The sequence below is a fragment of the Podarcis vaucheri genome (genome assembly GCF_965113315.1).
Source record: "Podarcis vaucheri genome assembly, chromosome: Z".
NCBI lineage: Eukaryota > Metazoa > Chordata > Lepidosauria > Squamata > Lacertidae > Podarcis > Podarcis vaucheri.
Genome location: NC_138758.1, coordinates 37,119,700 through 37,143,312, shown reverse-complemented (window position 1 = coordinate 37,143,312; position 23,613 = coordinate 37,119,700). Strand labels below are relative to the sequence as shown.

Sequence of the window (23,613 nt, the reverse complement as noted above, 5' to 3'; positions counted from 1 at the left end):
ACACTCGAGCAGCTGTCAAACAAGAAAAGATTTTAGCGGGAAAGGCGGGAGGAGAAAAAAAACTTCCATCGCCTCATTAAGCCCTACAAGCCTGGGCCTGGCGTGGTGAGGAGACGCCGGGGCGCCTCCGTTTTGTGTCAGTAATTTGTGGCGGAGGAGGCGGAGGTACCGTGCAACAGCCAGTGCCGAAGGGGCCTAGGGGGAAGCTGGGGGATCGTTAGCGCGCCAGGCGCGGCCTCGGTTCCTAATTGGAACCATTGGGCATTATCAACGGAGATTTTGCTTCGGATGCCTGACAGCTAGCGTGGCCCAGAATGATCGCCCACTTGTCAGTGTAAAAGACCATTAAAAACAGACCATTTTGATTTAATTGGAGGCGGTGCGCTGGGGGGCTCAGGTGAGGAGCCTCATCAGCTGATGGCGGCTGCGGAGGTCCTTTTAAAAAAATCCTTGGTATTGATGTGTTCTCAGCCTTCTCTACCCCGCCCCCCGTCCCTTCAACCCCCCCTCTTTTTCATAAACTGTCTGGGAGTGAAAGATCGGTCTCCATCACGCCAAGAGCCACCTTCAATAGGGTTGTCAACAAATGCTGTGACAAGTGGCAGAGAGCATGGTAGCAGGTATTTAAAAATATATATATTTGAGAAAGCTGATGCTATCTCTGTCCGCAACAGAACCAAACTCAGCAAAAGTACACGCCCTTGGGCCACCGTTGGTCAGTCCCTCTCTTATAACTGTACCTGTTTTGGCACCTGATAGAAGCATTTTTGTTTAGGCAAGCCTATTATAATCTATTGCATTTATATCCCACCACTTCCCCCGTTGAGTTCACAGTGGATACATGGTTTGCACCTCCTCATTTAATCCCCACAACAACCCTGTGAGGTGGGCTAGGCCTAGAGGCAGTGACTGGCCCAAGGTGAATGGGGATTTGAACCCTGGTATTCCAAGTCCTAGTCCAACATGCCAATCATTATGGCGCACTGACTCAGATGTTTAGAAAGCTGATGTGAATTTAATCTGCTTTTTTTGGTCTAAATTTTATGAGATAAATAATAGTGAATAATGCCAGAACTTGAGTGTTGGAAGTTTCCAGGTGGAAGAAAGGCAATACTTGTTCACACTGTTCACACTTATACTATGGAATTCACTTCCTCAGTAGATAGTGATGGTCACCAGGTTTGGATGGCTTTAAGAGAAGATTATACAAATTAATGAAGGATGATGCTATTGATGACTAATGTGGCCCCTGCAAGGTTGCCCCGAAGGTAATGCCGCCCTTGGGCTGAAACAGGTGTGACCCACTGTGTAGAAACTCCAACTCATTTTAAAACAAAACAAAACAGACTTTTAATTTCCTGACATGACAGGCCCAGGAGGATGGTGTGAGCTCTGCTTGTTGACTGAGTTCTAAAATATCACACCCCTCCTTCTGAGAAATTGAGGAAATGTAAAATACATTGTCCCTCTCTCTGTGTGTGCGTGTGTTAAACCTCCATTGTTTGTTTTCAAGAAGAATGCGGATGTGAGTTAGTATCAGATCCTGCAGTGGGTGTCAAATTCTGATGACTAGGTTTGTTCTGGAAAAGTTGATCGAGTGGACGATTCCACCTCCGTCATCCATGATCCAGTTGTGGATGAGGAGGCTGATTTGGTCAGTATCACTGAGACTTGAATGAATGAGCAGCGTGGAGTTGGAGCATGGAGTGAGCCAGTGGTGCCCACCTGGGTATCCAGCACAGCATCAGGGCAAACTTGAGGGTTTAAGAAGGGGAGTTGCTGTGGTCTATAAAGGTTCTTGTATCCACTGGGAGCTTGATTCCGATGTTACAGCAAATGACTCTCAAGGGGTGTCCAGAACATTGTCTAGTCCTGTTGAATTGGATGAGTTTCAGGTGGTAAGGTTTAAGAATGTGGGCAAGGTACTTGGATCAGTCAAGACAACCACATGTACGATGGACCCTTGCCACTCTTGGCTGATAAAACAGGAGGAGACAGCTGGCTGGGCCAGGAAGGTGATGAATGCCTCTTTGTGACACAGAGAGGTCCCTGCCTGCTTGAAGGAAGCAGTGGTAAAACCACTCCTTAAGAAGCCCTCCCTGGATTTGGAAAATCTAAGTAATTACCAGCCAGCTGACAATCTCCCTTTCTTGGGCAAAACTCTTGAGTGGGTGGTCATGGACCAGATGCAGGCACTCTTGGAGGAAACTGATTTTCTACATACACGTCAATTCGGATTTTGGCACAGAAATCACTTTGGTCACCCTGTATGAAGTCAGGAGAGATACAAGGGAAATGTGTCACTATCAATTGTCCTCACCTCTTAGCAGCTTTCAATGCCATCAACCATAGCATCCTTCTGGAGCAACTCAAGGGGGTCAAGGGGGGCAACTCAAGCAAGTCCAAGGAGGTTGGACTCGATGGCCCTTGTGGTCTATTCCAACTCTATGATTCTATGATTCTATTCTAACTACCCAAGCTGTGGGTGGGTGGGTGGCACTGATTTGCAGCAGTGGGTGGCAGTGATTTGCAGCAGTTCCAGTCCTACCTGTCAGAGGGTGATGCTTGGGGAATGCTCTTTGGTCCCATGGAGCCTTTAATGTGGGGGTTCCTCTAGGTTAAATTTTATCCCATATGCTGTTTAACATCTACATGAAACCACTGAGTGGGGTCATTTGGAGCTTTGGGGTACATTGTCAGCAATATGCATACAGTGCTACTCCTTTACAACTGCAAGTGAGGCAGTGGATGTGCTGGACTGTGGTCCTGTCTTGGCAAGGGGCTGCCAACAAACTGAAGCTCAATCCAGATAAGGCACTGTTAGTGGGTGGTTCCCTAGACTGGATGGATGGAAGGTTTCCTGTTCTTGATGGGGTTACAGTCCCTCTGAACGAGCGGGTATGTAGCTTGGTGGTACTTTTGTCACTTGAGGCTTGGATCACCATGGTGGTGCAGAGTGCCTTCCATCAGCTTCTGCTGTGCCCCTAAATGGACAAGGATTGCCTAACTTCTGTCATCTTTGGTCTGGTCACTTGTGGGTTAGATTACTCCAGTGTGTTATATGACTCTGAATACAGTCTGGAAACTTTAGTTGGTGCAGAATTCATCATCCAGGTTTGAGCATATTACAGCAATCTTGGCCTGACTGCACTGCCTGCCAATTAGTTTCTGGGTCCAATTCGAAGTGCTGGTTTTGACCTATGAAGCCTTAAACAGCTGAGAATCACAATATCTCAAGGACCGCATCTCCACATATAAACCAGTCTAGTTGTTGGCATCTGTCGGTCTCAGAGGACAATGGTGGAATAGACCTTTGGGAATGAAGTCAAACTGTTGGAAGGTTGCAGTGTCTGCTGTGGCTGTAGAGACTGATACAGGTGACACATGTTTTGTTGCATCTGGGGCAGATGAAGGTGCCTGGTTGTGCTACTGCAGATACACCATGACGTTTCTTCTTTCTGCACTCCTCCCAGCGGTCATTCCTCCTCTGGCTATGGCTATGGATGTATGAACCTGTCTGTCTGTCTCCAGGCATTGCGGTCATCTGCAAGGGATTCCCAAATGGAGGGGGTGATGTTGCCAGCCTTCATGTCATGTTTACAGACATCTTTGTAGCATAGAGTTGGTCTGCTAACAGGCCTGGTGCCTGAAACCAGCTCCCCGTAGAGCATGTCCTTGGGGATCCTGCCATCTTCCATTCTGTAGACATGACCAATCCAACGTACATGTCACTGATACAGGACTGCGAACATGCTGAGAATGTGGGCTTGGGAGAGCACGTCTTCGTTTGAGACTCTGTCCTGCCATGCGATGCCCCAAATCTTCCTGACACAGCAAATATAGAAGGTGCTGAGGTGTCACTCCTGGCAGGTGTAAGTTGTCCACAGCTCACTACCAGAAAGCAGCATGCTCAACATGTAAGCCTGGTAGACCTTCACTGGACATTAGCATCACATTCTCCCATGTCCTTTTGGAGAGGCGAGTCACTGCTGTACCTGCCTTGCCAATGAACCAAGACCCTGCAATCATCACCTGAGGCTCTTCTTCGTGCATCTCCTCTGTGACAGCTGCAGAGGATGGCAGAATGTGAATGAGCCTTCTCTGCTGTGGCTTCCCACTTGTGGAGTACCCTCTCAAGGGAGGCATGCCTAGTGCTATATTATGTATCTTTAGGCAGCTTTGACTGATTAAACATTCTATGGCCTTTTAAATGTGTTTGTGGGAACGGGGTTATTGAGTTGTTATCATTAATTTTTAAAATTTCTATAGTGCTCTTCATTTGAAGATCACAGGGTGGTTTACTATATAAAAACACAAAAATGCATACTGTCATCTGTCATGGATGCTTTAGTTGAGATCCATGCATTACAGGGGGTTGGACTGGATGACCCCTGGGGTGCCTTCCAACTCTACAATTCTATGATACCATAATAAAAAACAATACCCCATAGCTTGTTCAATTGGCCAAAGGACTTTATATGTAAGCACTTATGAATTGTGTGTTCTTGTTTTGTATTTTTATGTTGTGAACTGGCCTGTGATATTTGGATGAAGGACAGTATACGAATTAAAAGAACAAACAAACAAACAAACAAACAAACAAACAATAAAGCATTATCATACGATTTTAAGCAATCATGGCTTCCTCCAAAGAATTATGGGAGCTGTAGTTTATTATGGGTGCTGAGAGTTCTTAGGAGGCCTTGTTTCCTCCCACGGAGCTACAATGGCCAGAGATCACCAGGAAAAGGGATGGATTCTTAAACCACTCTGGGAACTGTACCTTCTGAGGGGAATAGGGCCTTCTAACAACTCTCAGCACCCTTAACAGACTACAGCTCCCAGGATCCTTTGGGGAGAAGCCATGACTGGTAAAATAGTGCTTTAAATGTATGTTACAGAAATATGTTACACAGAGCTGCTTTGCTTTCTTTCTTGGAGGTTGTTAGGCGGAATGGACAGGATGCTAATTTTCTCCTATTCCCAAAGAGTTATGTGATGCTAAGCAATTGCTGCTGTGTCTGCACTGGCAGATATACTACAGTTCAGCAACTTTTGCTAATCCAGTGCATCTTCCCCCCGCCTGTTCCTGTTAGGTCAGTGAACTGGTGGGGAGACAAGCAAGCCCCGTAGGGTCCCAGGAGGCACAAATTAGGGCTATTTTCCCGCAAAGAGACGTCCAAATAAGAACCAAATCGGAACAGCGGCATGAAAATCCTGTAAATCAAACGGTTGGCTTAATAGCATGTGCCATTATTCTGGGGCACTGGGGCCTGAACTCTGCATCCGAATGCGAAAAAATATTCAATTTGTCTAGCCTTTAGTGACTGAATGACTGTGTAATGTCACAGAGGCTTGGCCCGGAGGGCAGGAAAGGTGGACAGATAGCAATTAAGTGGGCAGTGGGGTGGGGGGGCAGGAGAAGGGTTTCCATTGCAGAGAAATCCTTCTACATGGTCCAGGAGGATGAATGAATGGTTTGTTTGCTTGTTTATTGCATTTATATCCCACATTTTCCTCTAAGGAGTTCAAGGTGGCACACATGTTTCATCTCCCCCATGATTTAATCCCCACAACAACCCTGTGAGGTAGGTTATAAGCTGAGTGAGGCAGTGACTTGCTCAACATTACACCCAGTGAGCTACATAGCCAACTGCGGGGTGTGTGTGTGTGTGTGTGTGTGTGTGTGTGTGTGTGTGTGTTTTAAACCCCGGTCTCCCAGATCCTTGTCTTCATTTAATCCCCACAACAACCCAGTGCGGTAAGTTAGGCTGAGCGTGAGTCACTGGCCCAACGTCACACAGTGAGCTTCATCGCCTAGTGGAAATTTGAACCCTAGTCTCCCAAGTCCTAGTCCGGCACACTAAACACTACACCAGGCATGGGTGAAGGCAACTAGAGTGATGGGGTGGCATTAGTTTAGAGCTGTGTAAGCCTACATGCTGCCCCCCAGACAAAGGGAAGTATTTATTCACACAGTGCATAGCTTATGAATGCATAAGCTTTTACAGCCCAAGGCCTGCATGCAACCTTCTGTGAGCAGGAGGGGCATGTGTTAGTGGTGGGTGGGGCCAGAGGCAAATGTGGGCAGAGCAATGGATGCAAATGTCATCTCTGTGTAGTGGGCTAGGTTCTATACACACTAACCCCTACTCTCTATCCAGGGAAGCAAGAAGCATTTTCAAAATTCAAGAACACAAAAAGGAAGGTGGTCTGGAGCATGTGGGCGTGTGGTCTGGAGAGAGAGCCGAGGGCCCCACAGAAAGGCTTTGAAGGCCCAAAGCTTTCCCAGGCAAAACTATGGATTAGATAAAATGACCAGTCACCAACTTGCATGGGAGCCAACTCCAAGGGGCTGAGGGGGCTTCAGCACCCCAATAAAATATTTGAGGAGGCTGGCCCCTCCCAAAATGGATGGGCATTGCCATTCAAATGGTGTGCATGCACCGTGTCATATGATTGATTATGCGGGGTGGGGCTTACCTGGGCCCTCCAATATTTTATTCAAGTTGGCACCCTTGCCAACTTGGATGGCTTTGGAAGATGGAGCCATAGAGGTTATGGCTATCAGTGGTTATTAGGGACTGCCAGACTCACTATATCCTGGACTGATGATGGAGATCTTTGTGGGAGTCACTGATAGCAGTCCCTGATGGCTTGAACGTGCAACTTATATCCTCCAGGAGCCATGCATTCAGTATGGTGGGCCCAGTCTCATGGAACTCCCTCCCAGTTGAGGTCAGACAGGCCCCCTCCCTAGTGAAATTCCAGCAGCTACTGAGACTTTTTTAGTATTATTTCAGCAGGCATTTTAATTTTAACTGATTATTTCAATTGGTTTTTTAAAAAAAATTCTCACTATGTTGAATTTCTCATACTCTGCTCAGAGATGATTGTAGATAACTGGTATATATAAATGGTCTAAATAAAAATGAAATAAAATCAGAGCAGTGCAGCTCTGAATACTGGTCACCTGGAATAGGGATGGGAGGACCTGTTAGTTGCAGTTACTCATTCTTTCCCCCCATCTTAAATTCAGTTTTCCACCTATCCTTATAAGTTTGTGGATTTTTTATTTTTTATTTATTTCATTTCATTTCATTTTTGGTTCAGATGAACGTAATTGGGCAAAATCAAAGATGATCTATGAGCTAAAAGACTTGTAAATAATTTAGCTTCTGCATTTATCAAAGAAATAGGCCTATATGAGTCAACGCATTCAAGGTCTTTCTATGGTTTGGGGAATATTATTATAGTTGAGGTCTTCCATGTTTTGGGGATCTGGCCTTTACTCAGTCTCTCTAGAAAAAGTTTGAAGAGGAGAAAAATTGTATCTGTTCATTAAGAGGTTTTATTTTAAAAGGCCCATAATTTTAAAAATAAAAAGTCCTCATGAAAGTTCACCAGTATTTTAGCACTTTTTTTTTTAATCTACACAATTTTGTATGCTAATATACAAATGATTGCAAGGCAATTTTCCATTATGCACATCTTTATGTTATTTTCACAGATATATGCATTCTCACGTATACTTAACTTGCACCATATGCATTGCCATACATCTCACTTGGCGGGAGAAGTGCATTGCAAAATTCAAATAGCGCAAATTTCAGGGGATGACATCATTTCCGTTCATATCTTACTTAGGAAAACAGCGAATTGGGTAGGTTTGTTGCAAAATGTAAACTGAATAAAATCCCCCTCCACATCTATTCTAGGGAAGAACAGCAGGAGAGGGCTATTCTGACCTCTTTGTGACTTTCTCAGTGACCTCTCATTGGCCTCTATGAGAAACAGGCTAGTGAACAAGATGCCATTTTTATCTGATCCAGCAGGGCTATTTCTATGATCCGATACAGTTTTACCTTGGATCCCGAACGCCTTGGTAATCAGACGTTTTTGCAGCCAATTAGAAGCTGCACTTTGGTTTCCGAATGTTTTGGAAGTTAATGGGACTTCTGGAACGGATTCCGTTCGACTTCCAAGGTATGGCTGTACTAGCTTTCTGCATGTGGGGAGTATTAAAAGCAGGTGAATGTTCAAAGATGTAGGCAAGCAGTGTGGAGGTGGGGCCTTCTTCAGTTCTGGGCGCCACATGCCTGTGGTAGCCTAGATAAGAGGCAAAAGTAGGCACAGCAACAAATGTGAATTTTACCTAGTTTCTGCACACATGCACCACTCTCTATCTTCCATCCATGCATGCAGGAGGCATGGTCAGACCAGTGGCAGATCTTGAGGTCTCAAATTTCAGTGGTGCCCTCTGAAACACCAGAAATTGATGCCCCTCTGCCTCTTGCACTCCATTGTAAATCATAGCTGCGATGTCCCAACAGCGCCTCCGAGGCTCCGCACCCAGTGTAACTGAACCAGTCACATGCTCCTAAATCTACCTCTGATCAGAAAGGCAAAATAATTCTTGAGGAGGGTGCAAATGAGGGCTGGTGAGGGGTGTGGCCTGTGAAGAGGCCCAAGGGCCATGTAGAAAGGCTTCAGGGACAGCATTTGGTCCCCAGGCCTGATATTCTCCATCCCTGATGTAAACATTGCCACCACCTGGCTGAACTGGCCACAACTCAAGTGAAGACTTTAAACCGCTTGGTTTTGTTGAATGTATCATACTGACTCAAAGCACTGCAAGCGTAAGAACAGGTGGGCAGTGGGATCAGTCTTCTAAGAAAATCTGGGCCTCCTCTCCTCTCTTGGAGGATTTGGCAAAGGGCCCGGAGGGAGTGAAGTTAGCAAGCAAAGGCTCCCAACCCCGGCTTGTGAGCAAGCGATTGCAATCTGTTTGAACAGCCCCTGGGTCATGATCTTCCACTGACACACGCTGCTGTGGCAGACCCCACACTGACAAGTAGCTGGGATAAATTATTACTGACATATGCAAATGGATATGCAGATGAAGGTAGGGGCATAAGTGGAGTACAGTAAGGCCGAGGCAAAGAAGGCGGGGGGGGGGGGGAGAGAGAAAGTTAAAAAACCCAGCCACACTCTTTTCTGATCAAAGCACTGTGCTTGTGATGGCATGGAGTGGCCGTTACAGGAATCTGCAAGCCCTTTTTTCTGTCCTGAGAGTAGCATTAAATGGGAAGCTGGGATGTGTGTGTATGGAATTGCAAATATATGACACCCCCACTCCTGGGACAGCTACTTGATCATCAGCAAAAGTGAGAACAACGAGGGCAGAGGTTTCCATTAAAAATGTGCATGTGCTAATTTACAAGGCGTAGAGGTAAATGTAGAAGTAAACGGCTATCATTTCAACAGACACATTTGCCCAGAGTAGGGAAGAGGATGTGCAGGGAAACTGTGTGCCTGCTCAGGCTGCTATTGAGATGCTGCTGATAGTTGATGCATGATTTCGAGGCTCTTCCTGCTTTTGGTTCTTTATCTCTCAACTAGTTTTAGACATGGCATCTCTTCACACAAAATGGGGAGGGGAACCTCCAGCCCAAAGGGTGACCGTGGCCCGCCAGGGGTCTAATTTGACCCATGAGGCTATTTTGCTCAAACCATGCCAACCTGTCCATCAGGCAGTATCACTGGGAAATGGGCAGAAAGGCGAGGATCAGTTCTATATTGCCTGCACCTACCAGTTTCCCGCAAAGGACTGGTGCATGCATCTAAAGTGGGAGGATTTAGCCCTAACTTCTCAGCTGATAAGTCCTTCTCAGGCCCCTGCAGAGAGCAGGGCAGAAGTCTCCACTCATCAGCTGACAAGGTGAGAGTTCAATCCTGCTGGGTGCTATTTTGTCAGCCCTACCAGAAGATGTTGGTTATTGAGCCTGGGACCTTCTTCATGCAAGGCGAATGCTCAGACAACTGAGCAATAGCACTTCCTAAACAGGAACAGAGGAATGTGGCTTATGCTGAGTCAGACCCTTGGTCCGTCTAGCCCAGTGCTGCCTACACTGTCTGGCAGTGCCTCATCAAGGTTTCAGACAGGGAGTCTTTCTCAGCCACACCTGGAGATGTTGAGGACTGAACATGGGACCCTCTACATGTGAGGGAGATGCTCTGCCCCTGAACTATGGCCTTTCCAGAGGTCTGAGTAATGTTAAGGTGCGAGCCAACTCTTAAGGACCTCTGTGATCAATGCTATGTTCACAAGTGAGTCAAGGCGACAAGTCTGTTTGTATCTCCAACGTACCTTCTGAAAGTGGGGCATTTTCCAAAGAGGATCTGCCTGCATCGGAGGCAGGAATCTCCTGAACAGCGTCGTGCGTGTGTCATATGTCTTTCCTCTGCGTTTCTAAAAACAAGTATGGCACACAGATTAATGTGCTGCCAACCAGAACGTTGCTGCAGCAGAGATTCTCTTGTGTTGCATCAAGTGACAAGGGTCTAAGAGAACATCAGAAGAATCTGGCTGCTGGATCAGGTCAAAGGCCAATTCTAGTCTAGCATGTTATTTTCACAATGGCCAACCAGATGCCCCAATGGGAAGCCTGCAAGCAGGATGTCAGCGTAACAGCTCTCTCCATTTGTGATTCCTAGCAACTGGGATTCAGAGGCAGCAGAGAGGCAGAAGATAATAAGAGTCCTGTTGAATTAGGCACTAAAAGGACCACTTAGTCCAGCATCCAACCACAAGCAGCATCTAAGGGCATCAGCAACTCTCCCCCCTTGTGACTTCCAGCAACTGGTCTACAGAGGCATATTGTCTCAGACAGTGAAGGTAGAACACTGTCATCATGGCCAGAAATGACTGATAGTGTTAGAGTCAATGAATTTGTCTGAAATAATCCATTTTAGCAGAGACATATTCACCCGAAGCTTGCAAACAGACAGCTGGAAGAGAACTCAAAGGTCAGTCCAACACCTCCACCAGGGAATCCACTGCTAGAGTTCCTGATAGTTGGCCATCCAGCCTCCTTCAGATGAGGGAGAGTCCATCACCTTCTATGTTCCTCCTAATGTACGCATGTATTTATTTCAATATTTATATCCCAACTTTTTCCCCAAGGAGGAAAAGGTAGCATACTTAGCTATCCTCCCTCTCATTACAACAACCCTATGAGGTAGGTTAGGCTGTGAGTGAGCAACTGGCCTGAGGTCACCCAGAAAACTTTGTTCTAATTTTGCACTTTGGAGAAAACACATCTGCTTCATTCTTTGTGTAAAGTATGAGCCTTGGGACTAGCCTCCAAATGAACCCTACACCCCAAATGAGGAAACAAGTTTTTTAAAAAGAGGTAAAAATTATACTGAAGCAGTCCAAGACAGTAAAGTCCAATTCCTTCAAACAAACTTTCAAAGAAATTACGAATGCTTGTGGTGTCACATGTTAAGCATCTCTTCTCCAAGCTAACTATGAAGAAGAAGAAGAAGAAGAAGAAGAAGAAGAAGAAGAAGAAGAAGAAGAAGAAGTCAACCTTTACCCTAAGCTCCCAGTGTGGGTCACAGCAATTTTAAACACAACATTAAAAACAGTTTTAAAGAAACTACCATTTGTAGGGTTCTAAAAATACGTACCCCATGCATCAAAGGCTAGGGTAAAGAGGTGAGTCTTCTTATTTCCCCCCAAAGTATATAGGCACAGACCCATCTCTGTGGGGAGGGAGTTCCACAACTTAGAGGCTGCCACTCTCTCCAGGGTCACCACTATTCCATGAGATTCTGAAGGTGGTGGATCTACCATGAAGGCCCCCTCTGCTGATCCTAACACCCAAGGAAGTCTGTAGGAAAGAAAGTGGTCTTTCAGATATTTGGGGCCTAAGTTGTTTACAACTTTAAACACCAACACAAGCTCCTTAAGTTGGGCCTGGAAATGAACAAGCAACACACCTCCAATCTTTCATCATGGAGCTTGGCAAAACCCACATATCTCCAACCAGCTGCTGGAAACCACAGGAGGAGAATGTGCTCCTGCTTAAGGATTTCCCACTGAGGCATCACAACAGGATGCTAGACTAGATGGGCCATTGGCTTGATCCAATAGGCTCTTCTTATGGAGATCTATTGTGATAGCAAAATCTCCATACCCAGGCACAATCTATCTCGGAATACCAGATAATGAGGAACAACAATTGGAGAGTTGCTGTTGCATTCAGGTCCTGCTTGTAGGCTTCTATAGGCATGTGGTTGGCCACGGTGAGAATAGGACATTGGACTAGATGAGCCATTGGCCTGGTCCAGCATGCTCTTCTTAGGTTCTTATGCTCCAAAGGTCTGCTCACCTTCTGCTTTTTTTCTGCCTTCTCAGCTTTGATGATGGCTCTCTGCTCGTCCATCCACATCTCTTTGTATTTGTGCTGCAATAGATCAAAGAATGGTGTGGAGGGCCTGGGGAAAAATGGGAAGGGAAAGATCTCATGGAAGAAGGAATCTATAAATGAATCTCTAATAATAAAAAGCCATATAACTGGATCAGATCAAGACCCACATGTGCCCTCTAGACATTGCTGGATTCCCAAGATCCTATCAGCCTAGGGGTGGGTGGATGTATCAATTTCTGCTGTCTAAGTTCCTCTTTTTTTGCAATATTTGAAGCCACTTCTCCATAGCTCCACCTCAATTGATTGATTTCTCAAATTCTCAGAAAATCCACCAGCCTTTTAGTATGAATTTCACCTAACAGACACAACTTTTTATATGACCTTTTGACTAACATCTCCACCCGTTGTGCAATTTCCTCTAACATAATACATTCTTTTCTACATCATATTTGCATATATATATAGTCACATTTTCCCCGATAATATATGCATTTTGATAAACATTGTTTAGATGGAGAACTTCCAACCCAAAATTTGGAAAAATGTAAATTTTGAATAACAGCTTTGTTTTCATTTGAGAAGTCTGAATTAAGTAAACAAAACTGAATTTCCCTACATTCAACCCCAGCTGGGCCAATGGTCAATGGTGATGGGAGTTGTAGTTCACAACACTGGGAGGCCAGTAGATGGTGTGGTTGGACTACAATTGCCATCACCCCTGATCATTGGCCATGCTGACTGGGGTGATGGAAGCTGTAGTCCAACAACATACAGAAGTCACTAGGAGTGGGTCCCTACCTAAAGTCAATGTTGGGCAGCTATAAAATGCCTTCTTCATCATAGCCAACACTTTAAAAATAAATAAATGGTGGAGGTTGCAGTTATTTCCCTGTCATGTATGCAAGTGGTCACTCTTCCTAAATCCCCCTCCCCTAATTTATTTTGCTCCTACCGTGAATTTTATTACTAATTATTGCACACTGCAGGCTTCAGAGGAGCCTTTGCTAATGATGTTATTGTTGGATATTTTCTCTCTCTGTGTGGGAATCATTTGTTCCAGAAACAGAGAAGAACACAGAAGAAGTTTCAAGAAGCAGCAGAAGGCTGAGATTGTTTTGTTTATGCAAATGTTTTCTATGGGAACTCTTCTTTGGACACACACAGTATGACACTGTAACTTGTGTGTCTCTTGCTTGCGCCTTGCGGTGAGAGAAGCAGAGAAAGTCTTGGACTCTTGTTGGACTCAGGCATGCCTTGACCATGGAAGTGGTGAATGTCTGTATATATTTGCTACCAATATGCTTTTATGCCTGTCAAGTAAACCTCTACACTTGACTGAATCTTTATGGTGTCCATGAGTGCTTATTGCCTACTGTGTGTACCTTGAACCCCAAAGACGCTTCCAAGGAAGGAGCTGTATTGAGATGTAACTCATGGATACTGGCACACATGATCAGCGAAAGTGATGCTGGACCCAGTTCTTCTAAATCATCCATCAGAGGTTGATGGATTGGTACAGTACAACAGTTATCATACCCTCTAACATTCTGCAAGGGAAAATTGGGATGTGTGCAGGAGCCAGTTGACTTGCATGAGAGCATCCCCACCCCATATACATGTTTGCAGTTGTAGCCACAAAGTTTTCCACGGCATCTTCTGCTTTTAACAGAAGCATGAGACAAAAACAACAGAGAGCTTTTCAGTTTTGTCAACTTCATTAAATACAAAAGCACTCTGTGACTCTCTTACAAAAAAGAAAAGAAAAGAAAAGAAAACAACAACACCACCACCACCACCAAAGCAAATAAGAAACCTAAAATTTATTCTCTGCCTTGTGGAAAATTTCTTCCCTTCAAGTACCACTATTTAATTGAGCAGCAAACACATGCATTTTTAAATGGAAGGGGCAAAAAGGGGAAGTGACACATTTTTTGTGTGCTATGCAGTCAGAAGACAGTTCTGGGAACTAGAATAGAAAAGGGAGGAAATGCACCATATGCACACACACATACCTGCACAACCAGGTCTTCCCCACGAGCTTCCTTCTCCTGTGCGTGGGGATGTTGCGCTTTCTCTCTTTTAACAAACCTGTTAACAATTACTGCTTCCCCCATCTTGCCCTCTCACTCCTCCTAACTGCCACCTCCTTTAAATCCTTGGCCTGTCCTTTTCTGCTCTCTGCCACCCAATGCTCCCACCACACAGCCAGCTCCACCTTCTGGCTCACCTAAGCTGCTACTTTCCAAATTCTTTCGGGTGGGGAACACTCAGGGCTTCAGAACTATAGGCGTAAACCAGAGAGTCCTACGCAGACAACCTTAGAGAGGAGAGAGAAAGAGAGTGTGTGTCTCCTTTGAGCACCATAGATATATACCTAGCAAAAAAAACCCTCTCACTTCCCATTCTGAGGAGAATCTCCCTCTTCTTTCTAGGTAGATGTGAAATTATTTCAAAGCACGTCACTGAAAAGTGGCCTTTTGGTTTAGGCAAAATCTCAAAAAAGGAAGTTCTTATTTTTTAAGAAAAGAACACACACACACAAATCAGCACTTCTGATATGGGCTGCCATACACCCAGATTTCCTAGGACATTTTTGCCGCCTTTTGAAAATTCTGCCCAGACACCATTTTCAAGGGACGAATCCTGATGTCTGGCAGCCCTACATTTGGTTCTGAAAGCCTGAGTGTTCCCTGCCCAAAAAACTTTGGGAAGTGGCGGCTTAGGTGAGCCAGTATGGCTTCTGTAATTTTGGGATGTCCCATTTAAAGTGGGGCAGTTGGGAGGGGGCGGTATGTGTTATGTGCATGATCTAATGCTATACACCCAGTGTGGCCATTCATATATAAAGAGACCATCCTTTCTGGATGTGTGGAGCTGGGCTGAAGGGGATGGTATGCCATAGATCACAGGGACTATGTCTTATGGACATCACCACATCCCTGATTTGGGACCAGCTGTACCATTTGATAGGCTGACACGGCCCATCTCAGAGGGCAGCATAATGCTGATTATAATTTAAGCATGATGGGAGATGCTATTTGGATTTTCTGCTTCAGGTATAGCAGGGATGGGGTCAGGAGAAGGGACAATCGGGTACGAGGAGCAATAGGCCACCTGATGCCTGCCCCAAACCGCTGTTGTACTCATGTCCTGATTGTGGGTTTCCCATTGAGGTATTTGGTTCGCCACTGTGAGAACAGGATGCTGGACTAGAGGGGCCCCCTTCAGCCTGATTCAGCAGCCAGGATCTTCTTATGTTCTTAATGCTTACCATTCAGTTATATAAGAGAATGCAAACAATGCATCTTGGCACCCTACTGGAGAGAGGAGTTATACCTGCCCTTATTATCACCCACTCCTGCCACAATGTCAGGGACCAGCACTAAGAATGTAAGAAGAGATTTGTTCATGCCAATGGCCCATCTAGTCCAAGATCCTGTTCTCATAGTGGCCAACCAGGTGCCTTTGGGAAGTCAGCAAGCAGGATATGAGCACTAGAGCATTCCCCACTCCTGTGGTATCCAGAAACTGGTATTCATAAGCATTACTACCTCCAGCCCTGGAGACAGAGCATGGGCATTATGCTCAGTCAGGTTTCTCTTCCTGCTACAGAACTCGGTGGGAGGAACTGAGAACCAAGCCAGCCTATTTGCATATCTCTCCTCTTCACCTGCATATCTCATTCCCAGATGCAATGCAGGAAAGTTGCAGAATACCATACTTTTCCGTCTATAAGACGCCCCTGTGTATAAGACTATCCCTATTTTGGGGGACTCAAATTTAAGAAAATGCGGGGAGATGGCACAGAGTTGTTGGCTCTGGTTGTTGAGCGTTTTTGAGGATTGCCCAGAGTTGTTGAGCTTTTTTTGGGGGGGGGGATTGCCAAAAATCGCTCACCCGCACACGTCGCAAAATCCGCTGTCCCATCGCCAGCATAAGCTGCCACCCAGCCAACTACCACAGCGATAGCTGCTGACAGCTGCAGCAGCAACCAATCAAATGGCAACCCTGTGCGCTATCCATGTATAAGACAACCCCCACTTTTAAATATGATTTTTATACACAAAAAGTACGGTGTATAGGAGATTATTGGCAGAACTCCTTCTAATGTTGCCTCTCCTTAAATATCTGCAAACCAATTCCACCGTCTATTCAAAAACATTACTTTCAAAGGAACATCTCCTCCTCCCAAACTGCCACACTTTTCTAGATTTTTTTATGTACTCTGATGCTAAATTGATTTCCAAGACCCAGGAAATATTTCATTTGAAAGAGAAGCAAGCTCCTGTTCAGCTTGATTGTAAGATGGGCGCTAGGCTGCTTCTTTTGGAAAGCACACCTGCCTTCGAACTAGAATATGATCCTTCGCTGTGAAAAAGTTTTAACTCTTTCTTTCTTTTTTGTCCATAGGGCTTTGCAGGATTAGGTGAGCAGCTGATTTTGATCAAGGCCCATCTGACATCACACCTGACATCATATATGACCCCTGGACCACATTCACACGATGCATTTAAAGCACTGTGATACCACTTTAAACAACCATGGCTTGTCCCAAAGGATCCTGGGAAGTGTAGTTCATTAAGGGTGCTGAGGGTTGTCAGGAGACCGCTATTCCCCTCACAGAACTACAATTCCCAGAATTCCCTAGGAAGGAGGATTGATTGTTAAGCAACTCCGGAATGGGAAGAGGGAGTTCCCCCTCTCAGCCCCATCCACAAACCACAGCTCCCAGAATTCTTTGGGGGAAGCCACTACTATTTCAAATGGTATCATAGTGCTTTAAATGTGTGGCGTGAAGGTGGCCAAAACTGCCTTATGTGCCAAATTGACTTGGCCAAAACTGCCTTATGTGCCAAATTGGGAGGTTGGGAGTGCCTAATTAAGGCTCTGTGGGCTGGATCTCTCCCCCCCCCTTTTAAGGGATAATGAATTATTAACACTATTTTAAAATCAAAACTGTGTAGGCCTTAAACGAGCTACAAACTGTTGGATACAAGCCTATGGCATGTTTGTGACAGAGACTAGGAAATCAGGACTTCTCTTTTTGAAAAAATAAAAACCCTAAGGTATTTGGTGGGGAGGACAGTCAACGCAAGGAACGATAATTATAATTTGCAAATATAAGGCTGACATTTTTCGGCTGTAGGTATGTATAAATCCTGACAGGCGTGATTCGCCCATTTGGCGAAACAGTTCTCTACCGAGAGCAGAACAGCCTGTTCTCATGATGGCCCGTCACATCCCTGCAGCTCATTAAAACTTTTTATTTTATTTTTTATATGGAGGATTAAACTTCCCCAAAGCATCAGAACCTTCTGAGGGACTTTAAGTACACACCGGTTGAAAGGTGTTTCAGGGGAAAAGCCTTGGGTCTGACAAACTGGATTTTTAGTAACGGCTTCCCGTTCACAGCGGGGCAAAATAATTGGTCATCAGTGACTACTAATTTGGTTGAATAGCCAGAGGCGGGTTTCCCCCCCACTTCCTGGAAAATCAATGACAGCTCCGAAGTCTGTTCAGCAGAAGACAGAGAATTTCTTTTTTTTATTATTAAAAAAAAAAACCTTTTCAGATGTTGATGATCCTTTTGCTGGAGACAGCTGTTTTGTTAAAATTAAAATCTATGCACAACGCCGACCTGTGAGCAGGCAGCCAGGGACAAAGTGACAACACTGTACTCTAGGGTGGTGTGTCAGTTTCCTCTGAAAACTTTTCCCTCTGAAAAACTTAAAAAATTCTAATCTGCTTCCTTCTCCCCATGCAACATAACCCTCTGATACCTTCTCTGGGCATTAAGAACATATGGAAAGCCCTGCTGGATTAGGTCAATGGCCCGTCTCGCCCATCATCCCTTTCTCAAAGAAAGGACCCTCTCCTAGCCCAGCCTGAATATGTTAGGGATTGAACCTATTCTTTCACTTAGCTGCAGCCTCATGCCCCAAAGAAGAACATGCCAAATGGCTAAGAAACCAAGAAGAGCCTGCTGGATCAGTCCAAAGGCTCACCTCACCCAGCATCCTATTGTCACAGAGGCCAACCAGTTGCCTGTGAGAAACCTGCAAAAGCAAGACCCCAGCAAAAGAGAACTGCTTTCCTGTGGTTTCCAGCAACTTGTGTTCAGAAGCATGCTGCCTCCAACTCTGGAGGCAGAGCATAGCCATCATGGCTAGTAAAAAAAGGTAATGGGCCCCTGGGCGGTTAAATCCAGTCAAACCTGACTATGGGATGTGGCGCTCATCTTGCTTCAGGCCGAGGGAGCCAGCGTTTGTCTGCAGACAGCTTTCAGAGTCATGTGGGCAGCATGACTAAGCCTCTTCTGGTGCGACGGGACACCATGACGGAAGCCGGAGTGCACAGAAACGCTGTTTATCTTCCCACTGCAGTTGTACCTATTTATCTGCCTGCACTGGTATGCTTTCAAACTGCTAGGTTGGCAGGAACTGGGACAGAGCAACGGGAGCTCACCCCGTTGTGCGGATTCGAACCACCGACCTTACGATTGGCATGCCCAAGAGGCTCAATGGTTTAAACCACAGCGTCACCTGCTCCCCCATGGCTAGTAGCCATTGATGGCCATGTTCTCCATGGATTTATCCTATCCTCATTCAAAGCCATCCACATTAGTAAACATCAATACCTCCTGTAGTATATTATTATTATTATTATTATTATTATTATTATTATTATTATTATTATTACTTCTACCCTGTTCCACAGTTTAACTACATGCTGCATGAATAAGTCCTTTATATTGTCCATCCTGAATCTTCCAACTTTCAGCTTCGTTGGATGTTCATGAATTCTAGTGTTAGGAAAGTGGGCGAAAAACTTCCCTTTGTCCGCTTTCTCTATCCTGCACGCAATTTCATAAACTTCTGCAATGTTGCCTCTCACTTGGATTTCTCTAAATTGAGAAGCCCCAAATGTTGCAACCTTTTCCCATTTGATTTATTGCATTTATATCTCACCTTTTTCTCCAAGGATCTCAAGGTGGTGCACAACTCCCCCATCTCATTCAATCGCCATTACACCCTGTGAGGTACGTTAGGCTGAAAGGCAATGACTGGTCCAAGGTCACCCAAATAGCTTTACAGTGGTACCTCGGGTTACAAACGCTTCAGGTTACAGACACTTCAGGTTACAGACTCTGCTAACCCAGAAATATTACCTCGGGTTAAGAACTTTGCTTCAGGATGAGAACAGAAATCGTGCGGCGGCGGCACAGCAGCAGCGGGAGGCCCCATTAGCTAAAGTGGTACCTCAGGTTAAGAACAGTTTCAGGTTAAGAACGGACCTCCAGAACGAATTAAGTTCTTAACCTGAGGTACCACTGTATGTCTGTTTGGAGATTTGAACCCTGGTCTCCCAGGTTCTAGTCAGTTGTTCTACCATTCCCTGATCAGTGTTACCATGCTGTGCAATGCTAGGGGCTCCTTTCCCCCATTCTACCTCTATCCCAAATGATAACCGATGAACAGCAGCTGACCAAGTCCCCCATGCTTATTTCTTCTGCTCTCTTTGTCCCAGCAGCAAAGAGAATGATGCATCCACAGATTCATGTCTTTCCTAGGCAGCAGATAGAGCCTGCTGTTCCTTGAACCTTCCTTCCTTCTCCCTCCCTCTCTTGCTGGCTTTAATTGTTCCCATTTGGGTAAGGGACCTGTCTGGTCTAACAAGGCCGGCTGAAAGTAGGAGGGGGAAGCAGAGAAAGAGGAGAGGGAGGTAATTGAAGCACTTAGCTCCCTTCCGTAGCCTTGGTGCTCACACCTTAATTAGGAAAGAGGACCGCTGGGCATTTGGTTATCTTTTTTAATTGTTTATGGCCTGGCTTGCATAAAAAAGTAATGGCAGGGGAGGGAATGTGGATGCAAGTGGCCGGAGGGCCTCAGCTTCCAAGTCAAGCTGTAAACGCCCATTTGCAGTTTGTTAGCTTGTTAGTATCCCCTCTTCCCAAGAAGGGGCAGATTCAATTAGTAGCAGGAGGGAGCCTTTGTCATAGGTGGCAGTGGGGGAAAGGCGGACAAGGAAGGCAGGACTATAAAGGAGCTGTCCTTTGAAGCCGTACCATGCAGCCCCCCACAGCTTTACAGATAAGCCTCTAAACAGACCCCAGAAATAAAGCCACTGAGAGGCATGGAGGATCATTTTGAAAATGATCCCCATTTGTCCTCATTTTCCCTTCCTCAGAAAAAGAAAGAAGACCCTTCCCCACTGATAAATCCCAAATGTGTAGGTGGAAAACATTTGGGAATCTGGATCCTGAATGCCAGCAAAACTACCCAATCAAACCAATGGTTAGCTTGCATGCATTTTAAAGCGCACTAAATTAAATTAAAATGCCTTATCTTGGGTGGAAAAAGTGACTGTGGTCCCCCCCCCGTCCACCACAAAAACTGCAGATGACCTCAGATTTCCATACGCCTTCATGCCCCCGCCCCCAGTAAATTGCAAGGAGGGGGAAAACAGTGATATAAATTACTTCTCTGTGGGCAGCCAATAAGGAAAATGCTTTTTTCTAAGAGTCGGAAGATCAGTTATTTGACTCAGAGGGCTCGTATGAGCTGATGCCGTCAGAAGAATAAATTCTCTTGTAAACAGAACGCTTAAAAAGATTTATCAGATGTTCATTGCCATGCTTAGAGGAGTGTGTGTGTGTAGTTATGAGTGTGTCAAATTTGCTTTGCTCTTGCTGAGATGTGTCTGAAGCAGAGTACAAAGAAGTCTGGGGAAGGAAGGGCAGCAGCGCAGTGGGCCGAGCGGAAGGTCCCAGGTTCAAGCCCCAATCACATCTCCAGGTAAGGCTGGGACCCTGGAGAGATGCTGCCAGTCAGTGTAGACAGTACTGAGCTAGATGGACCAGGAACTTGTACTGAGCTGACTCAGGACAAGGCAGCTTCCTGTGTCAATTGGATGTTTATTCAGAATCATGAGGACTAGAATCTTACTTTATTTTGAGGGGAAGGGCCATAGCTTAGCGGTGCAGCATGTACTTGGGATGCAGGAGGTCCCAGGTTCAATCTTGTGCATAGCCAGGTTGTGTTAGGGAAGTTCCCTGTTCTGAAATGATTGAGAGCTTCTGACAGGCAGTGTAAACCAGGGGTAGTAACCCTCAAGCCCAGGGGACAAATGTGGCCCTGCAGATCTCACTATCTGTCTCTTGGGACACTTCCTAGACCTCATCCCTCTCTGGCCCTGTTCCACATCCACCTTAGGTGTTTTTGCCAGGCTGGGATTTGTCATTAAACTCTGATAAATGATCAGTGTTTGTCTGCATGGAGAAGTGTGCGTGTGGAAAAACTACCCTACTGTAAAATATAAACTTTACATTCATTGCCCCAGACCACTTTTGTCTCTGACCCTGCTCATCACTGGCACATGCCATCCCCGCCCCTTGCCCTGAAGTTTGCCCAGAAAGGAACAATACTAAGTTAGATGGACCAGCAGGTCTGACTCTTTAAAAGGCCATTTCCTGTGTTCCTAAATTGCTGGTGTTTTCAAGGAAGCTGAGTAAAGAACATGTAGGCCACATTAACATCCTATGTTTAAAGCAGTATGATACCACCTTGTAAGCAGCCATGGCTTCCCCAAAGCATCTTGGGAGCTGTAGTCTTTTAAGAGTGCTGAGGGTGGCTAGAAAATGAACTGATATTGATTTATATATATTAATGTAATTTTTATATGAAACTGTGTATTATTGCAATATTTTGTTTATCTGTTGTTGCTTCAGTTTTCTGTTGTTGTTTAGTCGTTTAGTCGTGTCTGACTCTTCGTGACCCCATGAACCAGAGCACGCCAGGCACTCCTGTCTTCCACTGCCTCAGTTTTCTATACACCACTAAATCTTTATTGCAGTCCAAAGACCCATAGAGCAATTTCAGAACAAAATACAATTAAGAAGGCCAACCGCAAAAGAGAGAGAAACCGAGGCGGTCATTTTGTTTTGTCTCGAGCTTGATGATCTTTATTTCTTTTATCCACTTAGGGATATTTATATAAATATTAGGCTGTATAGAATTTCAGTAATCTAATTTATTCTCCCAGAGCTACAATTTCCAGTTCCCTGTGAAGAGGGATTGACTATTAAACCAATAGGGCAATTGTAGGTCTGTAAGGGGAATATAGGGGTCTCCCAGCAACACTCAGAACCTTTGATCAACAGGAACCCCCAGAATTATTTGGGAGAAGCTGTAACTGTTTTAACATGGTATCACAATGCTTTAAATATATGGTGGCTATATGTATGTGGCTATATTTGCAAAGCTAAGCAGGATCCAGTATTGTTTCAAAGTGGATGGGAGACCACATGTTGGGATTCTTGCATTGTAGGTGATTGGACTAGATGACACTCATGGTTCCTTCCGACTCTATAATTCTATGATTTGTCTATGATTTGTTTAGGGAAATAACTGGGGGATACCAGTTAATCCTGAAGTCCCACTTGCGTGAAGAACTACCAAAAGAAAAAAATGGCTGATTACCTGAATTCAAAAAAGGATGCAGGGTTTGGCTCACTCTTTAACAAAAATAGCCCTCAGCAGAGTTTAAAATACAGATTTATGCAGCGCTTGGAAAGCATGAGAAATATAGGTTGTCAAACTTATAAACATTCCATTACTAAGCACTTACAATTCTCCCCTGCCTCTACTCTTCTCTAAGTGAATAGACCACAAACTTTAGTAAGTTTAAATGCTTTACTTACAGTAATCACTGGTCTCATGTATGCATCTCAATGCTACAGCAAAAACAACAGAAGTAAGGCATTCTTGGGTTGCAAAATACAGAAGTTAGTCACAAACACGCGATCCCAGCCTCAGATGTGTGCTCAGCTTACATGGTTCAAACAGAAGAGGGAGAAAGAAAAATGGGGGCGGGGACAATACTTCCTTGCTCCCCCAAGGTGAGTGAGCATGACCTGGCCATGCTTTCTCTAGCAATTTACAGTTTTGTGGTCCTTAGGCCCTTACTTACTTACTTACTGGCCCTTACTTATGCACAGTTATGTTTGGCTGCATTAAATCTCCCACTGTTTGGAGGCGGTGGCTTTTCCTTTGCTGGAAGTGCATAAGCAGAACCTATCCCGTTTTCCAGCTGTCTGTCAGTGCAGGACAATGTAATTTAGGGTTGGTGAACCTGTTGTCCTCCAGATAAGGAAGAGCCAGGAAGCTTATACAGGAGTCAGGGAGAAACACACCATCCGCTCTGGCCTATTAGATGCAACTATAACAAGGCTGGGAAACTTGTGGCCCTTAGCTTTTATAGGAGGGGCACAACTCTCCAGTCTATTTGGTAGGGTTGTAGCTAACTAAGTTATACTTGGAGTAGACCCACTGAAATGAATGAGCCTGAATTAGACATAACCATAACACTGGATACAGTGGTTAGAGTGCTGGACGAA

At 45.1% G+C, this 23,613-nt stretch overlaps 1 protein-coding gene across 1 annotated transcript in view; it reads right to left on the bottom strand.

The window, feature by feature from the left end:
* CFAP77 (cilia and flagella associated protein 77) overlaps nt 1-23,613 on the bottom strand; it is a 100,526-nt gene that overhangs the window by 7,027 nt on the left and 69,886 nt on the right. Inside the window, exons 4-5 of the mRNA XM_082207885.1 lie at nt 12,180-12,285; nt 10,151-10,252 (exon numbers count right to left, since the gene is read on the bottom strand). Of these exons, the coding sequence (XP_082064011.1) occupies nt 10,151-10,252; nt 12,180-12,285 (208 nt within the window). The remainder of the gene's footprint in view (nt 1-10,150; nt 10,253-12,179; nt 12,286-23,613) is intronic.